Source organism: Hydra viridissima, unplaced genomic scaffold (assembly GCF_058129835.1).
Source record: "Hydra viridissima isolate aposymbiotic clone 2 unplaced genomic scaffold, HvirCarnegie_v1 scaffold_11, whole genome shotgun sequence".
Taxonomy (NCBI): domain Eukaryota; kingdom Metazoa; phylum Cnidaria; class Hydrozoa; order Anthoathecata; family Hydridae; genus Hydra; species Hydra viridissima.
This window is the reverse complement of record NW_028324310.1, coordinates 16,140,922-16,154,208: the sequence shown is the minus strand read 5'-3', so window position 1 is coordinate 16,154,208 and position 13,287 is coordinate 16,140,922. Positions and strand designations below refer to the sequence as shown.

The following is a 13,287-nucleotide window of genomic DNA, read 5'->3' as shown; positions in this document are numbered from 1 at the left end:
CATATGTTGTGAAAATTTCTTTTTGTTCAACTGACTAAGGAAGATCGAGCGAACGCTTTTTTTTTTATAACTTGTTTGTATCATATTGCTATTAAGAAAACAGCGTTGTGTATACTAAACGTGACATAATTGGCAATTATCCGTAACTAAAAATAAGATAGAAATTACAAACTTGATACCATATTTTAATTACTCTAACAAAACTAGACGTCATCGCGTGAGAAAATAAATGTTCATAACACATAACCTATTTTTTTGTTTTTTTTTCTTCTCTTTTTTCCTTTTAATCTCTTTTCTTTCGTCCAAAAAGCGTTTTGATTTTTGCCTCGCCACAAGCGATGAAATCGATAAAAAAACCTGCTCGGACATTCTCAATTCTCAACAACAAAAGCAATCAAAGTTCTAGCTCTCGAGCACGTGCGCCGACAGGTTGATGAAACCGTTCAAATATGCTCGATCGCTAGAATTTAAAGAAAGAAACAAGCCAGAAACAAACCAAAATAAAAAAAAACAAAAACAAAAATGGACATCTTTAGAACGCTTAAATTTTATAAAATATTTTCCTCTGCGTTTTTAACCAGCTAAACTGTCGTAAAGTTTTTTCGGTGCAGTTCATTTAAAAAACTTAGTTTTCAACTTTTAAACGTTTTAGACTTCTCGTTTAAGGCAGTCGAAAGAAATGAGTCGACTCACTCTCTCTCTCCCTATTCGGTTTTTGTTTTTGTTTATTTGTTTTTGTTTTTTCTTCGTTTGCCTTCGTTTGCCTTTGTTTGCTTTTGGAAAAGTTGTCGCCATGCGAGACTTAGTTTTTTTTTTTTTTTGCTCAAATTGAGCACAAGTGAGTTTCTAGTCTTGAAAGTGTGCAAAGTGTGGGCCAATCTGGTGGCTGGAGTGATGACACGTGAATGCTGGAAATTCCAGACTTTGAGCGGATTCAGCGTACATAGAAAGAAAATGTAGCATTCACGTGGGTCTCTCCTAAGCGTGCCATTGGTCGGTCTGCTGTCCTTAAGTACCCCCCTCCCCCCCCTCAACGTCACGTTTGCTCAACTTTCTCGGTCTTTGGCGCCCAGAGAAAGCTTGAGGAAGGATAAAAAATGGCGAGGTTTCGGTACTGCGTTTTCTGTTTTTCTTATTTGTTTTTGTTTGTTTGCTTGTTTGTTTGTTTGTTTGTTTGTTAATTTTTTAATTTTTTTTTTTTTGTTTGTTTGTTTCGTTCGTTTGTTTGTTTGTTTGTTTCGTTTGCTTCGTTTGTTTTGTGATGTTTTGTTTTCCCTTCTTGATGGCACAAAACAGAAGCAAACAAGACTTTCGGTTATATTCGGTTATATTCGGTTCAATAAAAGTTTGTTGGTTTCTGCACAACAACAACAACAACCACAACAACAAAAGTCCCTCTGTCCCTCAAAAGCAGTTTCTCCTCTGTCCTAAAGAAGAGCCTCTTTGTAATCGATCTTGTCTGAATGCAGCTCTCCTTTTGCCTACAGGTTTTTATTCCAACCCTTTTGTTGTTGTTAGTGCCATGTTGTTGTTATTGTTATACTCTGTAAAAGCAGTTGTTGCTGTTGTACTTGTTTGTTGTTTCTAAAGACACTGTTGTTGCTGCTGTTAGCGCTGTTAGTAATCACCCACTTGGCTTGTATTTTTGTTTCTTGTTTTTGTTTTTTGTTTTATTTATAAACACTCTCTGAGTAAGTGATGCTGTTGCTGTTGTTGTTGTTACAGTTGCAATGAGTGTTTGTTAATGTTCCCCCACTTGGCTTGTACTTTTGTTTTCTGTTTTGTTTTGTTTTTTTTTTGTTTTTGTTTTTTTTTTCTCAACACTCTCTGAGTAAGTGATGCTGTTGCTGTAGTCGTTGTTATAGTTGCAATGAGTGTTTGTTAATGTTCACCAACTTGGCTTGTTTATAATCTATTTTATTTTATCAACACTCTCTGAGTCAGTGATGGTGTTGCTGTTGCTGTTGTCGTTATTATGCTTGCAATGGGAGTTGTTACTGTTCACCCACTTTGCTTGTTTTGTTTTTATTTCTTTATTTTATCAACACCCTTTGAGCCAGTGATGCTGTTGCTGTTGTTGTTGTTATAGTTGCAATGAGTGTTGTTAATGTTCACCCACTTTGCTTGTGTTTTTGTTTTTGTTTATCAACACCCTTTGTGTCAGTGATGCTGTTGCTGTTGTTCTTATTACAGTTGCAATGAGTGTTTGTTAATGTTCACCAACTTGGCTTGTTTATAATCTATTTTGTTTTATCAACACTCTCTGAGTCAGTGATGCTGATGCTGTTGTTGTTATTGTGCTTGCAATAAGTGTTGCTAATGTTCACCCACTTTGCTTGTTTTGTTTGTGCTTTTGTTTTTGTTTATCAACACCCTTTGAGTCACTGATGCTGTTGCTGTTGGTGTTATTATAGTTGCAATGAGTGTTAATGTTCACCCACTTTGCTTGCTTTGTTTGTTTGTTGCTTTTTTTTTTTATCAACACCCTGCGAGTTAGTGATGCTGTTGCTGCTTTTGTCATTTTACTTGTATTTATAGTTGTTACTGTTCAGCCACTTTGCTTGTTTTTTAATCTGTTTTATTTTATCACCACTCTCTGAGTCAGTGATGATGTTGCTGATGCTGTTGTTGTTATTTTACTTGCAATGATAGCTGTTACTGTTCAGCCACTTTGCTTGTTTTGTTTGTTTGTTTGTTTGTTTTTTTTATCAATATCCTCTGAGTAAGTGATGCTGTTGCTGTTGTTGTTGTTATAGTTGCAATGAGTGTTTGTTAATGTTCCCCCCCTTGGCTTGTACTTCTGTTTTCTGTTTTGTTTTGTTTTTGTTTTTTTTGTTGTTTTTTTTCTCAACACTCTCTGAGTAAGTGATGCTGTTGCTGTAGTCGTTGTTATAGTTGCAATGAGTGTTTGTTAATGTTCACAAACTTGGCATGTTTATAATCTATTTTATTTTATCAACACTCTCTGAGTCAGTGATGCTGATGCTGTTGTTGTTATTATGCTTGCAATAAGTGTTGTTAATGTTCACCCACTCTGCTTGTTTTGTTTGTGCCTTTGTTTTTGTTTATCAACACCCTTTGAGTCACTGATGCTGTTGCTGTTGGTGTTATTATAGTTGCAATGAGTGTTAATGTTCACCCACTTTGCTTGCTTTATTTGTTTGTTGCTTTTTTTTTTATCAACACCCTGCGAGTTAGTGATGCTGTTGCTGCTTTTGTCATTTTACTTGTATTTATAGTTGTTACTGTTTAGCCACTTTGCTTGTTTTTTAATCTGTTTTATTTTATCACCACTCTCTGAGTCAGTGATGATGTTGCTGATGCTGTTGTTGTTATTTTACTTGCAATGATAGCTGTTACTGTTCAGCCACTTTGCTTGTTTTTTTTTTGTTTTTGTTTTGTTTGTTTGTTTGTTTGTTTTTTTATATATCCTCTGAGTTAGTGATGCTGTTGTTGTTATTATGCTTTCAATGAGAGCTGTTACTGTTCACCCACTTTGTTTGTTTATAATCTGTTTTATTTTATCAACACTCTCTGAGTCAGTGATGCTGATGCTGATGCTGTTGTTGTTATTATGCTTGCAGTGAGAGTTGTTACTGTTCACCCACTTTGCTTGCTTATTGTCTATTTTATTTTGTCAACACTCTCTGAGTCAGTGATGCTGATGCTGATGCTGTTGTTGTTATTATGCTTGCAATGAGAGTTGTTACTGTTCACCCAATTTGCTTGTTTTGTTTTTTTATTTGTTTTTTTGTTTGTTTTTGTTTTGCTTGTTTTTTTTTATCAATACCCTCTGAGTCAGTGATGCTGTTGCTGTTGTTGTTGTTGTTGTTATAGTTGCAATGAGTGTTTGTTAATGTTCCCCCACTTGGCTTGTACTTTTGTTTTCTTTTTTGTTATGTCAACACTCTCTGAGTCAGTGATGCTGATGCTGTTGTTATTATGCTTGCAATGAGAGTTGTTACTGTTGTAGTTATGTCTGTCATTTGTCCTTGTTAGCAAGTTCTATTTGCCCTCTCTTGCCTTTTTTCAACACAGTTTCTTTCTTTGAGTCATATGGTTGCGAGATCCTCTCAAACTCCATCTCTTTATTTATTTGTTTCTTTTTTTTTTTTTTTTTTCTCATTCTCCTTCTCATAATAGCAATCACTGCTGCCACCATGCATGTAATGCTAGTTGCTCTCATTCTTTTTCATTTGCTAGTGGAAACTTTGTTTCTTCTTGTTGCTCTCTTTTCTTTCTTTTTTCTCTTTTGCAGAGGATTCGAAAAAACACAGCTCTTCCCTGCAGTTGTAAACATTCCAGGATTCCAGGATGCAGGCAGAAGAAAAACACTCTCACTAACTGTCTTCTTTTTTTTAGCATAAACCGTTGCAAACAAACACCTGAACATGTCTTCTTCACAAGAAAACAACACTGTTGTTGCCCCTTCTCCGAACTCTAAAGCGAAAAAAAAGAAAAGAAGGCAGTCACAAGAACAGAGAGACTTAAAGCTCAAAAACAAAGTCAGGGCCGCATTAGTTGCAGCGTGTGGCTCCGTAAACAGGGTTGTACCTTTCTATGGTACCAAGAAGAGGTACGCTGTTAGCTGTCCGATGCCTTTGTGCAAACATTCCTCCACAAGCATTAAAAGACACTTGACTAAAAAAGATCATTCTTGGACTTTGGATGAAGCTTCCATCTTTTACTCTGCAATGGTCAGGAAGTTTCAGCATGCTCGTCTCGAACGCAAGTCCGGCTGTCCAAAACCTTACCCCTGTTTGCAATGTTGGAAGTATTACGACCGACTGGACATACACTTGAAAGAGACTCATTTCTACGATTCCAAGACGATCAAACAAAAGATTGCAGAGGCAAAGCGATACGACAACGACAAGCTCTATGTCCCTCAATTTATTCGACCTGCCTTCTTTGGTATTAAGCCAGTAGCTGAACAAGCGTCTGCATCAGGCTCTGCATCCTCTGCTCCTGGGCCTTCCTCCTCTTTTTCTTCTCCGGTTCTTTCCTCTGATCCTCTTTTAAGCTTGCCCTCATCAGTTGCTGGTTCGTCCGAGGCTCCTTCTGCAAACCACTGCACCTCTGTAGAAAACAAAGAGCTGAACACCGAATCCGTCCTAGACTCTGATTTTAATTCCTTAAAGCACTTGGTTTCCAACTCCTCCGTCTTGACAGAAGATAAGAGACTCTTGTTTCAGCTGGACAAAGATGCTTTTCACTTTTATTACCAGTCAGCAGATGAGCTCTTCAGAGATTTTGAAAAGTGGCTTGTGGTAGCCAACAACAACACTTTGTCACAAGCAAAGATCTACAAAAATGCAGTTGTTGAAATATTGACATGTTGTGACAGCACGCTGACGCTGCACCCGAACGCTCTCACCAATTCCAACGTTTTGGAGGATAGATACTTTTCCATGCACTTTAAAAACATTCAGCTCAATTCCAAGCTGAGTGAACTTGACCAAACAAAAGCCATGTCTTGTCACACGTTGTACAACCGCCTTGTCTACCTTTGTCTCCTGTTTCGTTTCAGTGAAGCCAGGAATGTCTATTTCGGACTTTCTCATGAGGCCATCCGACGTTTGCGCTGCAAGGTGGAGGAGTTACAAAAAGTGCTGAGGCCCTTTCGTTCTTTGAGGAGGAGCCTTGTGAAAAGCAAAAAATGCATCAACATCATCAATGTCAGTTTGCTGAACGAATATGGCAAGTCTGCATACGTAAGACAGTTAGTGGAATCGATTAGAAAGCCGTCTCTTACACCGACTAGAGACAATGCTGTGTCTCTACGAAACCATCTTCTGCTCTCTGTCACTGTAATTAACAGTTTAAGAAAATCTAACATTGCTCTTTTAAACATTAGAGACTACATGGCTGCTGAGAAGAGTGAGTGTGGATATTGCATTGTGCAAGAGCGCTACAAAACAGCATACAAGTACGGAGCCAAAAACATTCTAGTGCCGAACGACTTGAAAGTGTTGATCGATATTTATTTGCTGAGATACAGAGACCTTCTTGTCAACGACTCTCACTACATGGCTGCAGACACCAAGACTGTTTTGGAGTTGAGCGACTGCTACAGGCCCCTTTTTCCATCGATGAGACCCAACAAAGACGAATGTGTGACACTCGGTGCAACTAGAGTGCCTGTTTACCAGATGGGTTCCTCTGCTATCTCCTCTTGCCTGACGTCCTGCTTCAGAAAAAGCCAAGTAAACATTCCCATGAAGCGTCTTACTCCCACTTGCATTCGCGGTTCGATAGCCACTTACTTTGCCAACAACAGCAAAGAAGATCGCGAGCGGTTTGCTACACTCTACATGAAGCACAGCAGGAACACAATGGATAGCTTTTATGTGTCCCAGTGGAACGCTGCAGAGGAGTTGCGCTTTGCCCTGGGCATCGGACAGTCCTTCGGAGTCATAGAGTCTTTGACTGTTGAAAAGTCTGAGAGACCACCAAAGAAGGAGAAGGATGTGATGGACTGGCTCCAAACTAATGCAGAGGAGTACGGTTTTCATGAGGTTGAGGACATCTTTGAGGAAGATTTAGACTCCGGTTCTGACTCTGAAGAATGTGCTGCTACTTTCAGCTGTACCACAGTGGTTCCGTTTTCTCCAGCTGTAGAAAACAATGTTCCTTTAGAGGATAGCAACGACCATGCCGTAGATTTCTTGTGTGAACCTACCTCAACTCCTGTTTCGTCTGTTCCATCTGAACAAACAATCGCTGGTCCAGTTCTTGAACTATCCCCTGCTCTTGCACAACTAGTTCCTAACGAACAAGCTGTTTGTATGGATGTAGATCAGACTCTAGCTGTTCCTGTTGGCACAGCTTGTTCTCCTCTTGCATTAACATTATTTCCTGATGAACCGGATTTTATTGAACACCATGCAAAACTTTCTCCAGTTTACTTTAATGAGCAAGTGGTTGCCAAACCTGTTTCTGCTTCTCCTTCTCAGCAAGTCGCTTTCTGTCCTTCAAAAGAGGTCTTTTCTGTTCCTCTGACTCCTAGCCTTGTTGCTTTTCAGCAAACATTGGCCAAACCCAGTTTGTTTCTTTCATCTGATCCAGTTTCAGCTGTTCCTGTCCAACAGGCTGGTACTGTTCTTGCAAAGCAGCTCTCACCTTATGCTGTTCAATCTGTTGGTAGCCTATTTAGCCAAAGTCTTGCCTCTACATCCAGAGGTAAATTCTTTTTGATTTTTGATTTTTGATTTTTATGCAAATCTCAACACGCTTTCAAAAAATGAAAATGCCCAAATCAACTCCTTGCCCTATTGTTATTGTTAGAGCTGTAAAAAAAACAAAACAAAACAAAAAAACAACACAGAAGTGTGTATGTATTTGTTGCAGGACTAATTCTGTGATTGCTTAAATGTTTATACAAGTGAATGATACTAAAACTGATTATGTTTTAGAAGTAAAAGATCCAAGAAGAAAAAAAATCAAGTTGGAAATGCCATCTTTCACTCAAGAACTCATCGGTAATGTAAAACCTAATTTATACAAAGATATATAAACACAAACCTCTTCTTGCACAATTTCAGATGGTTAACTGTTAACAAAAACTAGCCATCATTGCTAAGTGCACTTTTAGAAAGTTGTGTCTACCCGATTTCTAATGATGAAGTTAGAAACATCACCGTTAGAAATCATGCACAGCTTGTTATCATCTCTAACACTTAGAAACTGTTGATGGTTTTTATGAATTAGAAAAATGAACATGGTTTTATTTTATTTCAGGATCAACTCAGCCAAGAACAAAGGAAAACAAAGCAGAAGTTAGCCAATGCCATTTAGGTAATCTTTCAAAAACCAGTTATTGCTATCAGTGCAAACAATAAGGTCAACAAAAAAAAAATAAATAAAAAAACAGAATAAATCTTGTCTTACTTCAGAACCAAATGAATATTTGATTTAATCACTTTGTGTTATGACTTGAGTTTGTAAAATTTTAGATGAAATAGTTGAAGAGCTGAATGCTTGCCCTGGCCACAACGAATGGTTCAACACCAGAAGTTTTCCACGATGTGCAGCTTTGGTGTTGGCATACATCTTGCAAGACGTGTTTACAGATGTAAGCTCAAGTTGCTCGTACAAAGATTACCTTGGCATCTTGGCAAATCATAGCAGTGACAAGCTCATTCATGTCTTGCAAAAGTACTCCTACCAAAGCCATATTAAAGACAAAATTAAAAACATGAAGCTAAAAATTCAAAAAGAGGGTAGTTTAGAAAAGTTTGTTCAATATGGCAATATCGTGAAACCATTTATGTAGTTTAGATAAGTTTGTTCAGTTTGGCAATAAAGATGGGCCTTTTGTGTAGTTTGTTTTATCTATGCTTTTGCAAATATTTTTATCTGTTTCGCTAAAGACATAATAAACAAGAAGTTCTGTTAAACTGTTCTCACATTTCTTATTTAAAGATAGTTCAAACTTTTTTTTATCTTTAAAAAAAAAAAAAAGAAGTCGTTTTGTTATTCTGTGAAAACTTTTAATAGAGTTGCATTTAGAATTACTTCTGATGTTTTTAAGAGTTTGTTAAAAAGCAAAATAATATTTCCTGTGATGTTAAACTGCATAAGTGAAATTTAAAAAAGGAAAACTGCTCCAACCATTTTTCGGAAAAAGAAATCAAAAAGTTCCTTATTTTAAAAGATCTAGACATCCATTTCTTCTTCAGCAAAATAGCGAGGCTTTTTTATGAACTCTTACTCTCTATTTTTTCATATCTTTACACAAAGGATTTTGTTTAGATCAATGTAAACATACATAGAAGTATATTATGTTTTTTTTTTTTTTTTTGTTTTTATGCAGTCTAACTTTTGTTTCACTTCTATTTTATTTTACGTTTATCTTGTATTTTATCATGCCTTATTGGTTTTTGCGTTTTGTGATGTCAAGCTGCGTAAGCTAAACTTAAAAGGGGAAAACTACGCTAACTTTTCTTTGAAAAAATATTCAAGAAGTACCTTAAACGAAAGAGAAAGCACACGAATCTTGCCATCCAATTCTTCTTCTGCAAAGTAGCGAGGCTTTTTATGTACTTTTGCTCTCTAATTTATCTCTATTTACGCAAAGGGTTTTATTTCAATGTAAACACGTATAAAAGAATACTTTGTTAAAAATAATGTTAAAGGAGTTGCGTAAAAAAAAACGTCTGAATAAAGTTTCTTTACAAAAAAAACAACTAAGAAACAAGCGCGCCTAAGAAAAACCAGATCGCGATTCACTAAGTCAAAAAACGAAAGAAACAAAGTTTAAAAGGTCTTTCTAGACAACAAATTCTATTTTTGGCAATGCAGTTTTTGTATTTATGCAACCTAACTTTTGTTTGACTTCTATTTTATTTTACGTTTACCTTGTATTTTATCTTGCCTTTTTGTGTTTTGTGATGTCAAGCTACATAATCTAAACTTAAAAGAAGGAAACTAGGCTAACTTTTCTAGTAGAATATTATGTTGTTGGTTTTGTATGCAGCCTAACTTTAGTTTCATCTATATTTTATTTTGCGTTTATCTTATATTTTATCTTGTCTTTTTGAGTTTTGTATTTTGTGATGTCAAGCTACATAATTTAAACTTAAAAGAAGAAAACTAGGCTAACTTTTCTTTGAAAAATTGTTCAAAAACTACCTTACACCGATAGAGATAGCTCACGAATTTAAAAAGTTGCATCTATTCATCTTCTTCTTCAGCAAAGTAAAGCTTTTTATGCACTTTTACTCTCTAACTTACCTATATTTGCGTAAAGGATTTTATTTAATTCAATTTAAACATAACTAGTAGAATATTATGTTGTTGGTTTTGTATGCAGCCTAACTTTAGTTTCATCTATATTTTATTTTGCGTTTATCTTATATTTTATCTTGTCTTTTTGAGTTTTATATTTTGTGATGTCAAGCTACATAAGCTAAACTTTAAAGAGGAAATTTACGCTAACCTGTCTTTGAAAAACTATTCAAAAACTACCTTTAACAAAGTAGCGAGGCTTTTTATGCGCTTTTACTCTCTAACATACCTATTTTTGCGCAAAGGATTTTATTTAATTCAATTTAAACATGCCTAGTAGATTATTATGTTGTTGGTTTTTTATGCAGCCTAACTTTAGCTACATCTATTTTTCATTTTACGTTTGTCTTATATTTTATTTTATCTTTTTGTGTTCTGTGATGTCAAGCTACATAAGCTAATGTTAAAAGAGGAAAGCTGCGCTAACCTTTCTTTGAAAAACTATTCGAAATCTATTTTTGAGATAATCTAGATTTAAAAGAGGAACACTACGCTAATTTTGCTTTGAAAAAACTCTCGAAAACTAACTTATTCGATAGAGATAGCACACAAATTTAAAAAATTGTATCTACTCATCCACTTCTTCTACAGCAAAGTACTGAGGCTTTTTATGCACTTTTATTCTCTAACATACCTATATTTGCGCAAAGGATTTTATTTAACTCAATGTAAACATACATAGAAGAGTATTGTTACCCGTTTGTTTTATGCAGCCTAACTTTAGTTTCATCTATACATTATATTGCGTTTACCTTATATTTTATCTTGCCTTTGTTAGTTTTGTGTTTTGTTATGTCAAGCTTCATAATCTAATCTTAAAAGGGGAAAACTGCGCTAACTTTTCTTTGAAAAAGTACTCAAAAAGGACCTAAATCGATATAGATAGCTCACAATTTTAAAAAGTTGCATATAGTCATCTTCTTCTTCAGCAAAGTATCGAGGCTTTTTATGGATTTTTACTCTAACTTTCCTATATTTGCGCAAAGGACATTATTTAATTCAACTTAAACATGCCTAGTAGATTATTATGTTGTTGGTTTTTTATGCAGTCTAAACTTTGTTACATCTATATTTTACGATTAACTTATATTTTATCTTGCCTTTTTGAGCTTTGTGTTCTGTGATGTCAAGCTACATAGTCTAAACATAAAAGAGGAAAACTACGCTAAACTTGCTTTGAAAAACTATTCAAAAACTACCTTTAACAAAGTAGCGAGGCTTTTCATGCACTTTTACTCTCTAACATACCTACATTTGCGCAAAGGATTTTATTTAATTCAATTTAAACATGCCTAGTAGATTATTATGTTGTTGGTTTTTTATGCAGCCTAACTTTAGTTTCATCTATATTATGTTTTAGGTTTATCATATATTTTATCTTTTCTTTTTGAGTTTTGAGTTTTGTGATGCCAAGCAACTTAAGCTAAACTTAAAAGTGGAATGCTACGCTAACCTTTCTTTGAAAATCTATTCATAAACTACCCTAGACAAAAGCTAGATTTAAAAGAGGAAAACTACACTATTTTTACTTTGAAAAAACTTTCGAAAACTACCTTAATCGATAGAGATAGCACACGATTTTAAAAAATTGCATATAGTCATCCACTACTTCTGCAGCAAAGTAGCGAGGCTCTTTATGCACTTTTTCTCACTAGTTTGCTTATATTTACGCAAAGGAATTCATTTAATTCAATCCAAACATATATAGAAGATTATTATGTTACGATTTTTTTTTTCTTTTATGCAGCCTAACATTTATTTCACCTACATTTTATTTTACGATTAACTTTTATATTACCTTTCCTTTTAGTGTTTTGTGTTTTGTGATGTCAAGCTACATAAGCCAAACTTTAAAGAGGAAAACTACGCTAAGCTTTCTTTGAAAAACTATTCAAAAACTACCTTAAACAAAGTAGCGAGGCTTTTTATGCACTTTTACTCTCTAACATACCTACATTTGTGCATAGGGTTTTATTAGATTCTAGTAGGTTATTACGTTGTTGTTTTTTTATGCAGTCTAACTTTAGCTTCATCTATATTTTATTTTACGTTTATCTTATATTTTATTTTGTCTTTTTGAATTTTGTGTTTTGTGATGTCAAGCTACATAAGCTAAACTTAAAAGAGGAAAGCTACGCTAACCTTTCTTTGAAAAGCTGTTCAAAAACTACCTTAGACATAATCTAGATTTAAAAGAGAAAGACTACGCTATTTTTGCTTTGAAAAATCTTTCGAAAACTACCTTAATCGATAGAGATAGCACAGGATTTTAAAAAGTTGTATCTAGTCATCCACTTCTTTCACAGCAAAGTAGCGAGGCTTTCTATGCGCTTTTACTCTCTAACATACCTATTTTTGCGCAAAGGATTTTATTTAATTCAATTTAAACATGCCTAGTAGATTATTATGTTGTTGGTTTTTTATGCTGCCTAACTTTAGCTACATCTATTTTTCATTTTACGTTTGTCTTATATTTTATTTTATCTTTTTGTGTTCTGTGATGTCAAGCTACATAAGCTAATGTTAAAAGAGGAAAGCTGCGCTAACCTTTCTTTGAAAAACTATTCGAAATCTATTTTTGAGATAATCTAGATTTAAAAGAGGAACACTACGCTAATTTTGCTTTGAAAAAACTCTCGAAAACTACCTTATTCAATAGAGATAGCACACAAATTTAAAAAATTGTATCTACTCATCCACTTCTTCTTTTTATGGATTTTTACTCTCTTATTTACCCAAATTTGCGCAAAGGACTTTACTTAATTCAACTTAAACATGTCTAGTAGATTATTAAGTTGTTTGTTTTTTATGCAGCCTAACTTTAGTTTCATTTATATTTTATTTTACGTTTATCTGATACTTTATCTTGTCTTTTTGTGTGTTGTTTTGTCAAGCTACATAAGCTAAACTTAAAAGTGGAAAAGTACGCTAACCTTTCTTTGAAAATCTATTCAAAAACTGCCTTAGACATAAGCTAGATTTAAAAGAGGAAGACTACGCTATTTATGCTTTTAAAAAACTTTCGAAAAATACCTTAATCCATTGAGGTAGTGCACGAATTTACAAAGTTGTATCTAGTCATCCACTTCTTCTATAGCAAAGTAGCGAGGCTTTTTATGCACTTTTGCGTTCTAATTTATCTCTGTTTACGCATATGGTTTTTGTTTATTTCTATGTAATGATATACAAAAGAGTATTTTGTTAAAGATTATGCTGCAGGAGCTGCGTAAAAAAACTCTGGCGACCTTTCCTTAAGAAAAAAGCAACTGAAAGACATGTGCGCCTTAGAAAATTCAAATCGCGATTCACCAAATTAAAAGACGAAAAGAACGACCTTTAAAAGCTCTCACTAGACATTTGTGTTTATGATAGGCAATGCAGTTTTTGATTTTATGCAGCCTAACATTTGTTTCATCTATATCTTATTTTACGTTTATCTTATACTTTATCTTGCCTTTTTGAGTTTAGTATTTTGTGATGTCATGCTAAATAAACTAT

General features: G+C 34.7%; 1 protein-coding gene and 1 long non-coding RNA gene across 3 annotated transcripts; one reads left to right on the top strand and one right to left on the bottom strand.

Moving 5' to 3' along the window:
* Positions 1-1,035: 1,035 nt before the first annotated feature.
* Positions 1,036-8,323, top strand: LOC149882455 (uncharacterized). Of its 2 annotated transcripts, none has more exons than XM_090067424.1 (5): positions 1,036-1,111; positions 4,363-7,182; positions 7,416-7,481; positions 7,741-7,797; positions 7,956-8,323. In XM_090067424.1, the coding sequence occupies exons 2-5, from the start codon at positions 4,392-4,394 to the stop codon at positions 8,273-8,275; spliced, it is 3,234 nt and encodes a 1,077-aa protein (XP_089923550.1). In that variant the 5' UTR covers positions 1,036-1,111; positions 4,363-4,391; the 3' UTR covers positions 8,276-8,323. The 2 variants fall into 2 exon arrangements, with proteins under 2 accessions (XP_089923550.1, XP_089923551.1); XM_090067425.1 differs by having other exon boundaries at positions 1,039-1,105.
* Positions 5,002-9,067, bottom strand: LOC149882454 (uncharacterized). The gene is made up of 2 exons (XR_016445192.1): positions 8,971-9,067; positions 5,002-8,163 (listed from the first exon to the last, which is right to left on the bottom strand). It is a non-coding gene; the product is annotated as an uncharacterized LOC149882454 (long non-coding RNA).
* Positions 9,068-13,287: the final 4,220 nt, after the last annotated feature.

Bases quoted from the DNA above. Each gene is read 5' to 3' on its own strand.
- LOC149882455 (XM_090067424.1), top strand. From the start codon at position 4,392: ATGTCTTCTTCACAAGAAAACAACACTGTTGTTGCCCCTTCTCCGAAC. The intron at 7,482-7,740 runs GTAATGTAAAAC...ATTTTATTTCAG, and splicing joins TTTCACTCAAGAACTCATCG to GATCAACTCAGCCAAGAACA. The intron at 7,798-7,955 runs GTAATCTTTCAA...GTAAAATTTTAG, and splicing joins AGTTAGCCAATGCCATTTAG to ATGAAATAGTTGAAGAGCTG.